The sequence below is a fragment of the Pseudochaenichthys georgianus genome, unplaced genomic scaffold, assembly GCF_902827115.2.
Source record: "Pseudochaenichthys georgianus unplaced genomic scaffold, fPseGeo1.2 scaffold_494_arrow_ctg1, whole genome shotgun sequence".
Lineage (NCBI taxonomy): Eukaryota > Metazoa > Chordata > Actinopteri > Perciformes > Channichthyidae > Pseudochaenichthys > Pseudochaenichthys georgianus.
Window position 1 is genome coordinate 186,337 of NW_027263056.1, and position 13,770 is coordinate 200,106.

A 13,770-nucleotide genomic window follows, 5' to 3' on the forward strand; every position below is an offset into this window, starting at 1 on the left:
TTGAACTCACTACCCCAATCCATCAGAGATTCTTCTTCCCTCACCGCATTCAAAACATCACTCAAAACCCACCTGTTCAACACTGCATTCAACCACTGCCCCCCCCCCCCCTATGTTCTGTTTTGTTTATCTTTTTTTGTTGTTTTTTTCATTCTCGGTCAAACCGTCTTTGAGTTTCCTGAAAAGCGCTATACAAGTCGCATGTATTATTATTATTATTATGGCGAGTTTCTGTTTCCATAGCAACAGCACTAGGAAAAGCGCCATCCAAATTTGTATTGTATAAAAATGTGTAAAAATGTATTATTTTTTTTTAAATTATTATTGCAAGTTTGTTTCCATGGCAACAGCAGAAGTCTAAACCAAACTATTTCAGTGACATCACTTATGACATCCTCACACACTGAAGCGATGAGATCATTGGCTTTGATGAGTGTTCCGTCATAGAACATCAGAGACATCTGTGATGTCATAATGATGTCACAGGAGTCTGAAGGAAGATTGCAAGGGCATTCATGTGCATTCACTCGTCACTCTTCACTCCAGAGCTGTAAGTGGTGAGACGCATTCAGACGACCTTCACAACCTTCACAGTCTTCAGACAGAACACTTCTTCCAAAGAGAAATAGATTATTCTACCTACGCACAACACAAGTCTACAGACGGTGCCATGGATAGAAGAAGCCACCAGAACTACCCGAGGGGAAACCCGAGGCCATTCGACCATGGAGCAGAAGCCGATCGAGCTTACAAGCAGATCCACTGCAGAAATGGCCAGATAAACGGCCTGGATGAGTATCATGGGGCATTTCAGTTGGAGAGGACGAAATGTTTCCACAGTATGCGCAAACAAAAAGACAAGATCAAACGTCTTGAGAAGCTCCTGAAGTACAGGGACTCAGGGCTCCACAAAGAGAAAAAGCTGGCTGACACCATCATGGAGAATATTGAAAATGCAGAATGCCAACACAAGAGGCAGATGGACCAAATGGTGGCAAGGCATGAGGCAGAGAAAGGAAATATCTCAGGTGAGAAGGACCAGGCGACATCTGACAGCGTGAACAATGATGTTCCCCTGCAGTGTGACCCAGAGATCATCAAACTGAGGATGAGGAAAGGGGAAGAACTCCTTGAGTGGGTGACCATCTTGGAGGATAGAAACAGCGATCTGGAGGAACAGATGAGAGAGCAGGAGGAGAAGTTCTCCAAAGACCTGGCCGATAAGAGTCACACCTGGGAGACTGAGAAGCAACAGATGGTGACAACACTAAATGAGGTGACTCAGGAAAAGAACAACATGACCAAGGAAACCCTGACCTTGGAGTCTGAGTTCAAACAGGTGGAAGCTAAATTAAAGCAGGTGGAAAAGGAGAAAGATCGCCTGGCCGAGAATAACCTGAGCTGTGAGACGGACATCAAACAGCTGAAAGAACAGGTGAGAGAGCAGGAGGAGAAGTTCTCCAAAGACCTGGCCGATAAGAGTCACACCTGGGAGACTGAGAAGCAACAGATGGTGACAACACTAAATGAGGTGACTCAGGAAAAGAACAACATGACCAAGGAAACCCTGACCTTGGAGTCTGAGTTCAAACAGGTGGAAGCTAAATTAAAGCAGGTGGAAAAGGAGAACGATCACCTGGCCGAGAATAACCTGAGCTGTGAGACGGACATCAAACAGCTGAAAGAACAGGTGAGAGAGCAGGAGGAGAAGTTCTCCAAAGACCTGGCCGATAAGAGTCACATCTGGGAGACTGAGAAGCAACAGATGGTGACAACACTAAATGAGGTGACTCAGGAAAAGAACAACATGACCAAGGAAACCCTGACCTTGGAGTCTGAGTTCAAACAGGTGGAAGCTAAATTAAAGCAGGTGGAAAAGGAGAAAGATCGCCTGGCCGAGAATAACCTGAGCTGTGAGACGGACGTCAAACAGCTGAAGGAACAGATGAGAGAGCAGGAGGAGAAGTTCTCCAAAGACCTGGCTGAAAAACAGCTGAACTGGGAGCAGTTTGTCCAACGCAAGGAGACGGATTTCAAGCAGTTGGAAAACCAATTGGAAGATCAGAAGAAGAAGTTCTCCAAAGACCTGGCCCTGAACCAGGAGAGCTGGGAGTCCAAGGTTAATTTGGTGGAGACCAAATTAAAGGAGGTAACTCAGAAGAAGGACGACCTGGTCAAGAAACACCAGAGCATGGAGACCAAGCTTCACCTGATGGAGACACAACTGAAACAGCTGGAGGAGCAGAGGGACGACCTGGCTCAGAGAAGACTGAGCTGGGCAACGACTGAGAAAAATATGAAGGAGGAAAATAAACTTCTGGAAGACCTCTGTCTTCACATGAAGAATAAGAGCAGAGGTGTCTTCTCTCGCTGGAGGGGGGAGACTGAGGATAGAGACGTTGCCTTGCAGAAAATGATAAGCAAGATGCAAGAGAAGGAGATGAGGAAGAAAGCCAAAGACGCGAGAAACACCTCCTCAGAGAAGATGGAGGAGATGGAGGAAGCTTCTTGTGATTCAGCATTACTGTTACCAGCTGGACAACAGTAACTCCCTCCCTCCATTTCCCTCACCCCCTCCCTCCTTCACTTTTTGCTCAGATAGGGTTTTCTCCTGGAGCTCAGGTTTTCCCGAAATCCATATTAATAAGGAATCAAAAAAACACCAACACTAAGTCCCTCCTCCATTAAGTGCAAGTCAAAACGACATTTCACAAAATACTACAGCATTTCACAAAACAGCATTTCACAAAACGCCACAGCATTTCACATTTTACGGAAAGGGTATTTGCACAATGCAAATCGGGCAGAGATGCAAATCGGGTAGTCACAGCTGCACTACACCCCTGGTTCTAAGGGACATGTTGATGTCGTGATGGGTTGACAGCATGTCGAGGATAACATCGTATGTATATCCTTCGTTAAAATATTCCCTTAAGATTTACATCTCTTCTTGCATTCTTTCCAACTCAGTTTAAAATGTGTGAAGAAACAGCTGAACAGTACCAAACAGGAAATACGTGGTGCTGTTGGTTGGGTGCTAACCACTCATGAAGCATCCTTTCTTGACTGGCAGCAACAACAACCAATCACAGCAGTGCTTCTCTTGTCTCTGTCCAATCACAAACAAGAAGTGTTCTGCCTAAAGGAATACCCTTTCCGTAAAATGTGAAATGTTGAAGTGTTTTGTGAAATGCTTTAGCGGCGTTTTGTGAAATGCTGTAGTGTTTTTTTAAATGTCGTAGTGTTATATGAAATGTTGTAGTGTTTTGTGAAATGTTGTTTTGACTTGTACTTCAGGGCCACCGTACCCTCACTCCACCCCAAACTCCATCATCCATAACGCCCCCCCTTCCACTTTTGGGTTTTCTCCTGGAGCTCAGGTTCGCCCGCAACAAATGTTCCTAATACAATTAGGATTAGAAAGATCTGATTTCAAAATAAAATACAAATTCAAATCTATCTTTTTACGCGTGTGCCTCACTGTGTAAATACAGTATAGCCTACATTATTTACTGTATCACATTTTGGTTACTAAAGTACTTCTACTTATTCATTGTATGTTTAATCAACACTTTCATAAATAAAACAACCTATGGTATGAAATATAAAATTGTGTTTTTATATTTGTCTCACTGTAGACATTCAATTCCATATATTTTTTAACTGTGTTCATACAAGCTGGTGAAATATTCTGGGACTTTAATACTACATATTTTGAGGTGAAGCCGAAAATGTAATTGTATTGACTGAAACATGGTGTCACTTTTAAAATAAAAACAAAACATGTATATATGCCTTATGTGATGTGATTTTAATTCAACAACACAAACATTTAAAACCTCACTTAAGAAAAATTAAAAGTAATTATTATCTGCAAAACTTTGGTAAAATCCTGCAAAAAAATTGTAGGAACATTTCTCAACCCATTTATGGACACAAGTTAATCAACTCCCATTTAAAATCACCTAATTATGGTATGGATAGGGGTTAGGGTTAGTATAAATTGTACAGCATATCTAAAAAGAAGTCACTAAAGCTGTCAGAAAATGTAACTGAGTAAAAAGTAAAATATTTTCCTGTGAGATTAAGGGATTTTGAAAAGTATAAAGATGCATGGACATTTTTCTTTTCTTTTCTTTTATACTTAAGTATATCACTTAGGGAACACTGGGACATGATATTATAATTGATAGCCAAGGCTCTAGATTAAAAAGTGTTTATAATACAATTAGAGCCGGGACTCGATTAAAAAAATTAATCTAATTAATTAGAGGCTTTGTAATTAATTAATCGAAATTAATCGCATTTTTAAAAATCGCATTTTTAAGCACAGGGCCATCTAAGCTAATTTACAGATGGCCCTGAGCCCAATAGAGATTTCCCTGAAAAATGCATGTGGACGAAATGGCACGAAGGGTTTGGGGGGCCTCCCCCTAGACATTTTTGAATTTTTGCATTATACTGAATTATAAGATGAACCACCACAATATTATATTGTACAATTTCAATTGTATTCTTCATTTCACTTGTTTGTTTGTTCTTGTTTGTGTTTGCTCGCTTGCATTCCCTGCATAGCTTTAAGAAATACTTAAGTTGTTGGTCAAAACACTTTCTATCTGATGAAGGCAAACAAAAAAGTAGAAAACATTACATTCAGTTATAACTGCCAAAACAAACATTATTTACACTATTATGGCCCCTGTTAAAAATGTTTGTAATGTTAACTACTGTAAATTGGTCGGACGAATGCCTCCTCATCCGGAAGCTGACCGAGCAGAGCCGAGCGCATCCGCGAAGCACACGTCAGAGTTCCCGTTAGCCGGCAAATCTAAATATCTTCGGTCAAAATAATTTCCCTTTAGAGCAATACCGCTTCAGTTGCGCCACGTATGTGACAGACAAGAATAGTCAACTCTAATGTCTAACACTTAATGTGGAGAAAGAGATGTCCTGTATGGGTTGATTGTGCGTTGATCTGTTGGTAATGCCTCGGGGTTCCGGTGGGCATGTAAACAAATGCATAATGCTGCGCTATACTTTGTGGCCTCATCCAGTTGCATAGCGACACTTATTGTGTAGTTGTCTTTTAATAAGCAGGTAGTCCTATCATTAGCTAGAACTAGCTGCATCTGATCGATATGGACATAAACGCGAGTGAAGTCTAATCTGACGGGAGAGAGAGATCAGCTGCTGCTGACGAGTCGAGACTCGACACGCAGCTCTGCATGATCGCATGCAGCGGTGAGCGGAACAAAAGTAACACACACTTCAGGTTAGAATATCACACGTAGCTATTTTAATTACCTCTCAAACTACCTAAACTAGTTATACTGTAGATATGTTTAGTTTTACTGTCGGGTCACTCATTACTAGATCCGCGAGCTGCATGATACTGGCATAATAGATTGCCCGATCGGGCAACCAGCAGGTGAGGCTTCATTGCCCGAGCTAAATACTAGATGGCCCCGGGCCATCGGGCAGTCCTTAATGTCGAGCCCAGTGACAATCCAGTGAGCCAGGGAGTTGGTTATTTTCTCAGACGTGGACTTACTTATCCTGGCCCTGAAACCAGTCATCTGGTTGAGTGTGGGTTGGGTCAGGGTGTGGTTCCTTGCACTCGGAGTCGGGCTAACGTCCACGCTAGCTGCTACATGCTTTGCATTTAGGTGATACTTTAGGCTTGATGTGCTGCGGTGATATGCAAATTCTTTTTTGCATAATTTGCACACAACGTGCTCTTGTCGACGCTTCCATCTGTCCGTTTTTTAAAACAAAATTTCCCATCCACGGGCCGACCAAAGCGGTCTCATCAGCTTGTTCGTTCATGTTTGACTATTGTTCACCGTGGTTTGTTGTTGTTTGAAGTCCCATGCTGAAGTCATGAACGTTAGTTGGTGCTCCAGTATAATCGGTACGCCTGAAACTCATCCAGTGAGAAACGTTCCGCTGTGCAAAATTAAGTGCAATTAAAGTGCGATTAAAATGCGTTAATTTTTTTAACGCGTTAATTTTTGTGTAATTAATTAATCGTAATTAACGCGTTAAAGTCCCGGCCCTAAATACAATACATTATTGTATGCCGTAACGGCTGTGAGATTGTGGGTTTAATCTCTGAGTTTCTACATTACGGCTACACAGTTTATCATAGACAATTAGGACTATTTCTGATTTCCATAAACTCTTTGGGGACATGCCATAGGCTACACGTTACATAACTTGGACTTCATCCTGATTGACACCAAACGTAAAGACTTCGTAAAATCCCTAGGAGGAGTTTGTTGTTAAAGTACGGTGCACTATTCTGTCCCCAGAGTCAGAACTAAACATGGAGGAGTTCAGTTATTATGCTCCAAATATCTGGAACAAACTCCCAGAAACCTGCAGGTCCCCTGCAACTCTGACTACTTTTAAATCCAGCCTGAAGACTTTTCTTTTTGCCGCTGCTTATAATTGAACTATTTATCTCTTACACTGCACTGTAACTTTTATTCATGTATTTTATATCTGTGTTCTATATTAGCTCGTTAATGTTTTTGGAGAGCACTTTGAATTGCCTTGTGTTGAAAGGTGCTGTATAAATAAACTTGCCTTGCTCGAAAAACACGTCACAGTCCACGAAAAAATTCACATATTATGGGAAATAAAAAAAATTACGACTTAAAAATACACAAGTACTATCTTCAATGGTGCACACCTGCATCGAGTTCTGAACAACAACAAAAACAGAATTTTTAATCATACATTGTTTTGAACTTACCTTCAAACTCACCTCTACAGTCGATAGATAGATAGATAGTTAGGTAGGTACTTTATTAATCCCAAATTGGGACATAATTTTTGTTGCAGGACCAGTGTGCTCAACATTAAAATGCAAATACTTAAAACCTGTTAAGCCCCAAGGTCCCCGCCGGCGGGTACTTTTAAAAAAAAAAAATTCACGACACTGTGTCTCAGGGGATCTTAATATTTAAGAACCTATGAATGTGTTATACCAGCAGTGATGTACCTGAACGCGTTCAATGAACGATCGTTCATGAACGATTGTTCATGAACGATCGTTCCTATTTTGGGCGAACGTGAACTGAACGTACTGTATTTCCGCTAGATGAACGTAATTGAGAACGCGTTCATTCTCAGCACTGTATAACAGCGTTCAAAAGTGCGTTCATTCTCAGCACTGTATTATAACGGCGTTCAAAAGTGTGCCAGATTTCATATGCCTTTCAGCCGAAAACCCAGTTAAAACACACAGTAAACAGGCTTCAAAATAATGCGGAAAACCACCCAATCTGGCAACAGCAAGCTGCCTGTGACGCGTACGCGCCTGTCACCCCTGGCTGTCGCACTAAAATATAAATATACTAAATATATCAGACTCCTCACAACAAATAATGTGGAACCGCGGAACCGGCGAGCATTGAATGAATGAATGAATTAGTATGGACGAAGCCGAGAGCAGCTGGAGCAGCACTTGCTCAGAGTGAGACTCTACGGCAGGGGTGGGGAACCTCGGGCCTCCAGGCCGTATACGGCCCGCGAGACAATTTGATACGGCCCTCGAGGTAATTTCTAAACACACGCAAAAAATAAAAAAATGAAAGAAATCTAGACCGCAAAAAAATTAAACAAGCGAGTGCCTGTTTTTCCTGGCCAAGGTCAGGGTCCTTGAACACAACACCAGCCTTAGGTGTCATCACGTGGTATATGTCTCGACTGACAGGGGTGCAGTTCTGACGGAGAGCACCAGAAAGCCACTCCAGCACTTCAGAAATTGCAGTACCGATAAATCCATACACATGCCGCAGTTTCTGCGTGTCTGTGTCTTTAGTTGAAAGCCCAGTGGCGATCTGTTCATCTGTCATACTGATCAGACAGTCAATAACTATAGGTTACTTACGTAACCCCAGTTCTCAGAGTAACATGAAGTGAGATGTCTCACTATGGGATGCGCCTCATCGCGGAGCAAACAGAAGCATCAATCTCATTACGCCAATCCTGATTGGCCGGTGATTCTTGACGTCAACGTCAGGGGAAATCACCCCCTATAAGTAGCCTGCGCCACGACGCATGCGTCATTCAAAATAAGCACCTCTTCTCGCTTCACCATAGCAAGGAGGGCCGTCTGGTGAGACATCTCACTTCATGTTACTCTGAGCCCTGGGGTTACGTAAGTAACCTATAGTTCTCATTCATAACACTCCGTTCGATGTCTCACTATGGGATATTGTAGCTCCCGTATTGCCAGACGAGCTTATCTCGAAGATCACCGATCAACCAGAATTTAACAGGTGGAGTCCCGACTCAACAAGGTGCCCAGCACTGCTCGGGCCACGCTTGGAGCGGAGACGTCCAGCCTGTAAAAGCGGACAAAAGTGAGTGGCGAAGACCAGCTTGCCGCCGCACAGATATCCTGGATGGAAACACCCTTGAACAAAGCCCAGGATGTAGCCAGGCCCCGAGTCGAGTGAGCCCGCAGACCCAAAGGTGCTTGCAGATTCTGACTCGTATAGGCCAAAGCAATCGCCTCCACGATCCAGTGGGATAGTCGTTGCTTAGTAACAGGCTTACCCTTGTGAGGTTTAGCCCAGGACACGAAGAGTTGGTCATTAAGACGAAGCTCTTTTGATCTGTCCATATATGTGTGCAAAGCCCGGACTGGACACAACAGATCCTGCTGCTGCTCCCCGGAGGAAACCAGCTGCGGAGGAAATGCCTCAATGTCAATCGGGGTACACGAACCAACCACCCTTGGTGTAAAGGCAGGGTTGGGTTTCAACAACACACTCTCACTCCCTAAGCGCCCAATAGCGACGTTTGGTCAGTGTCCGTGGCGTCCAATTGTGACGCTCCTAGGCTCCTTCAGCGTCATAAAGGGACGCAAATAGCTTTCAACTGATTGCAATGTATTCCCATCTGCGTCGGGATTTGACGCTCATGGAAGCACGGCATTCGTTTATGCCGGCTGCCCTTAAAGGCAATGTGAGCATCCATTCCCATTGGATAACGGAGAATTTTATACCCGGAAGTAAATACTCCTCTTACTGTCGATTGATTTTACAGTGATATCTGCACTACTCATCGACTAAAAAACACCAGATTATCCTTGTTAATTACACAACATTGATTGGTTTAAATTGTGTACAATGCTTTTGTATTTTTCCCCTTCGATTCGGAGAAACAAATATGTTTTCTGAGTAAAGGATGGCAGAAGACACTACACTACCCAGAATCCCCAGCTATCGTTTGGCCTACACCATGTGCTCTGTTTGACAAACCCCGTTTTTTTCACCATTCATTCCGATGGCTGGCGTCTATGTCACGTGATCTTCAAATGTCTCCCTGCAGAAAAAGAAAACATGGCCGAACTTCGTTTTATTCTAGGTGTAAAATGCCTATTTTAAAGTTAGTTTGGCCATTAAAATGCGTTTTGATGTAATTTGATGCGAGAAATATGAGTTGTTATTTCAGATTATGTGTGCAGTGGATGTACATGATCTTTAGTTTGCTAGTTATTACGAAGATTACTTCAGGAAATCGCGACGTTTTCATTGTTACCAAGGTGGTTGCTAGGGACGCTGCTATCGATATTATTTCTGTTATGTTGTGTAACTGTTTAATGGTGTTATCTTTATTGCTTCCCCGTCAAAGTATAGTGTTGGTCCACAGCCTAAACATATTAGTTTAACAAAATCCGCATCTAAAGATACGTTATTTCCCCCCTGTGCAATTCCAGTCTCACATCTCACAGCACATCGTCATTAACAAATACCGGAAACAGACCGAAATAATAATAATACCTTATTCCGAGTGTGCTTGCTTTTCTCTTTGAAAGTCATCACATAACGGCATTGTAATACACGGTTCGGCTGCATTACATATTACATATCTGCCGTAGATCTGTATTTATAGAGCCCTGATGAGAAGACAAACATGAGGAACTGAAAACGTGACGTGGATCATAACAACATCTTACATTTCTTTTCACACAATGCGTCTCCTTGCAGTATCAACACTAATTCGGCTCACTTTTATATTTGATCCAATTGGTAGATAGGCTGTATTTACACCATAAAGGTGCACAGTTGATATAAAGGGACACCTGGTGGTTAAAGCATGTTATTGAATTTCAATATTTTTATTATTAGATATTAATACGATCCCTATAAAGTATATTCATTACTCGTTATTCTCTACTAATTGTTAATTAAAGACTGTATGTAATGACTATTTTGCACATCCTTTTCAAGATTTCAAGATTTTCTAAGGTTTATTGACATATCGCCTACACAACTATGGTGTAGTTCTGCACTGAATGAAAAACTTGGGTTGCAGATTCCTCAATAGTGCATTACAAGACATCTATCAATATTTGTGCATACCTCCAGCAATGTTAACTATGTTGAAGCACTTATTTTAACTGATATTATACATAATGTATTATACTCTTATAGATGTATGTAGATATTTCATCTCCGGCCTTGTCAGGTATTGAACAATCAATAAATAAAGAACACAGAATTGTTGAATATAAAACACAGAATTTATGTGATTATACTAAATGATTTTCAAATAAACACAACTGCATATTTAACTGTTACACATGCTGATGTAACGCAAATGTTCCAACTTGGGATCAATAAAGTATATCTTATCTTAAGCTGATCGATGGCTACTGCCATATTTGCACAATGTGCCTCTGAACCTTGACAAGTGCATGTTTCAGGCTTATCAATTAATGTAATGTAATGTTATCACAGGGGTCACACACATAAGACCAGCTGTTAAATAAAGCTCTTCTGACCTTAGCTGGCATGTGGGTATATATATTAATACTGCCCATAATGGGCACAAGCAATTTTCACCCATTTATTAATTATATGTTTTTAACGTGAGTGTTTCCTGTCCCCTAAACCTCCAGGGATGTACACAGTTTAATACTGGCAACTTCTTATTATGGGAAATACGAAAACGTCTACAACTCCCAGTAGAGACGTGCCATAGAGAACATGTTGCGAAACAGAATAGCCAGCATGTGTAGTTCTGGGGACGGGGCGGGGGAGGGGGGACGCGGTGGACCCGTTCAAATCCAGTTTTGGACAGTCTGCCGTGGTTCCATCCCATTTCAAGTGCTGTTCGAGAATCGGCTTAACCCTCGGAGCACACTCTCCAATCACAGAGCTTGAGGACTATCACGGGGTTTGTCAAGAGCACATGGTGTAGTCCAAACGATAGCTGGGGATTCTGGGTAGTGTAGTGTCTTCTGCCATCCTTTACTCCTGGGAATGGACGCTCACATAAACGAATGCCGTGCTTCCATGAGCGTCAAATCCCGACGCAGATGGGAATACATTGCAATCAGTTGAAAGCTATTTGCGTCCCTTTATGACGCTGAAGGAGCCTAGGAGCGTCACAATTGGACGCCACGGACACTGACCAAACGTCGCTATTGGACGCTTAGGGAGTGAGTGTGTGTTGGTTTCAACAACACTCTCGTTTGCCCTGGGGCGAACTGAGTGCATGAGGGATGTACAGACAGTGCATGGATATCACTGACCCGCTTGGCGGATGCCAGAGCCAGTAACAGCACTGTCTTGAGTGACAAGTGCTTCATGTCAGCTCCTTCCAGGGGTTCAAATGGGGTCATTTTGAGCCCATTTAAAACCACTGCCAGGTCCCATAAGGGCACCAGCGACCTGGAGACAGGGAGGAGCCTGCGCGCTCCCTTCATAAAACGGCAAACCAAAGGATGTTGGCTAGCCGTCTTACCCTCAAAGCCCACATGGCATGCATCAATAGCAGCCAGGTACACCTTGATCGTGGAAAAAGCTCTGTTTATCGATCAAGTCCTGTAGGAATGATAAAATCACCCCGACAGGACATTGAAAAGAGATGTGTCCTTCTTGAAGGCACCACTCCTCAAACACCCTCCACTTACAGTCGTAAAGAGACCTGGTGGAGGAAGCTCTTGCACTCTGAATAGTGTTTATCACCTTCTGAGGGAGTCCCACTGTATTCAGATTGTACCACTCACGGGTCAGGCCCATAGTGCTCTGGGCGTGGGTGAAGGATCGCCCCCCCCGCCTGAGACAATCTGTCCCTGCGTGGTGGGGGCTGCCACGGCTGCCCGCACAACAGCTGATATATCCCCGCCAGCCCGTATATTGCGGGCTAGGGTGGAAACATCAGAGTAAGTGTGTGGTGTGGCTCTTTCACTCTGGCCGGAGTTAAGGGGAACAGAACCAGGGGTGGGAACGTGTACAAGTGCGTCCCCGCCTAACGGTGCGTTTAAATCGTGCATTAAAGAGAACAGCTGTCATTGAGCATTTTCTCCCTTTCCGAACAGACTTAACGCGGCTCCGCCATAACGCACCCACAGCGGACTCCCGATCCTTGGATGAGGAGTCCAGTCTGCATAGAGTGGTGCACCCTTTGACAGTAATTCTGTCCCGAGGTGCATAACACCCGGTACTTGTGTCGTTCTCAGAGAGAGGAGACGTCTGCCGCTCCAAGGGATCAGTTTGTGTGCCAGTGTGTGTGACTGGAGACAACGCAATCTCCCCTGGCGGTTCATACACGATATCGTGTTGTCTGTCCTCACGGGGACATGAAGTCCTCTGAGAGAAGGCAGGAAGCATTTTTGGGTGGGGAACACCGCTAAAAGCTCCGGGTAATTTACACGTGCCCGCTGGAAGTCTCTGTTCTAGAGACCTCTCACCGGGCGACCCTCGTAAGTCCCCTGTCAGCCCGTCTGACCTGCGTCCGTGGTGACCACCTTCCGTGAAAGGACTGCACCCGTAGGCGCGTCCCGCACTGGAAAAGTCGGGTGTAGTGCCACTACGCATTTCATAATCACCAAAACTCTCCGTAAGCCGTGGCGTTCGGGGTTTAGTTTTATTATGAGGCTCATGTTGAGCGGGTGCTTTACGAGGACATGACTCCGCTTGGTGGGCTTTATAGATAAAACCCTTCTTTCTAGGAGAGAGAGAACCTTTCTCTCCAGCATGTGGGTTGACTCTCTCTGGGTTTGTGAAAACAGATAAATTATAACTGTTTTGAGAAGCCCAGGCAGACACCGTGAGTATCTCCTGCTGTATGCTCCTTAGAGCCAGCTGGGATGTCACTCCGACCGGCACTGCGCATGTGCGTGACGGAGGTGCCTTTACAGCTCCAGCCGGTACTGCGCATGTGTGTGCCGGTGGTGCCCTTAAAGCCCCGGCCGGCACTGCGCATGTGTGTGGCGGTGGCTTCACGGACCCGTCAATAATCCGTCCTTTGAGAGATGCCGTAGCTGCTCTTGAAAGGGGAAGGATTGACGGGCCGTTCTTTACAGCTCTAGCCGGCACTGCGTACGCACGTGGCGGTAGTGCCCTTAAAGCCCCAACCGGCACTGCGCATGGGTGTGGCGGTGGTGCCTTCACAGACCCGTTTATTATCCGCCTTTTGAGAGAGGCCGTAGCTGTTCTCAGAAGGGGATTTATGGTTAACGGACTGTTTATTGTCTTTCTTTTCATTTTTATTTGAGCTGCGCCCTTGGCCGGAGCCTGGATGCGTCAGCGGAAAATGGTTTATTCAGACAGAAAGATGTGACATGTGTTTTATGCGGACTTGAGGATGACGTTGAGGCATCTCTCGAGGCGGCGGGAACACATTCACGGAGGGGAGAAGGAGGGGCTGTCACGCCGCTCGCTTCTTCCTCCTCGACTGCTGGCGAAATTCTGGGTTGGCTGAGCCTGAGCTGCAGCCGGAACCGGAGATTTTCCCGGCCAATTT

General features: G+C 44.2%; 1 protein-coding gene across 1 annotated transcript; it reads left to right on the forward strand.

The window, feature by feature from the left end:
* Positions 1-499: 499 nt before the first annotated feature.
* LOC117442888 (golgin subfamily A member 6-like protein 22) lies at positions 500-3,459 on the forward strand. Its single transcript, XM_034078828.2, has one exon. The coding sequence runs from the start codon at positions 671-673 to the stop codon at positions 2,546-2,548; it is 1,878 nt and encodes a 625-aa protein (XP_033934719.1). The 5' UTR covers positions 500-670; the 3' UTR covers positions 2,549-3,459.
* The last annotated feature ends 10,311 nt before the right edge of the window (positions 3,460-13,770 follow it).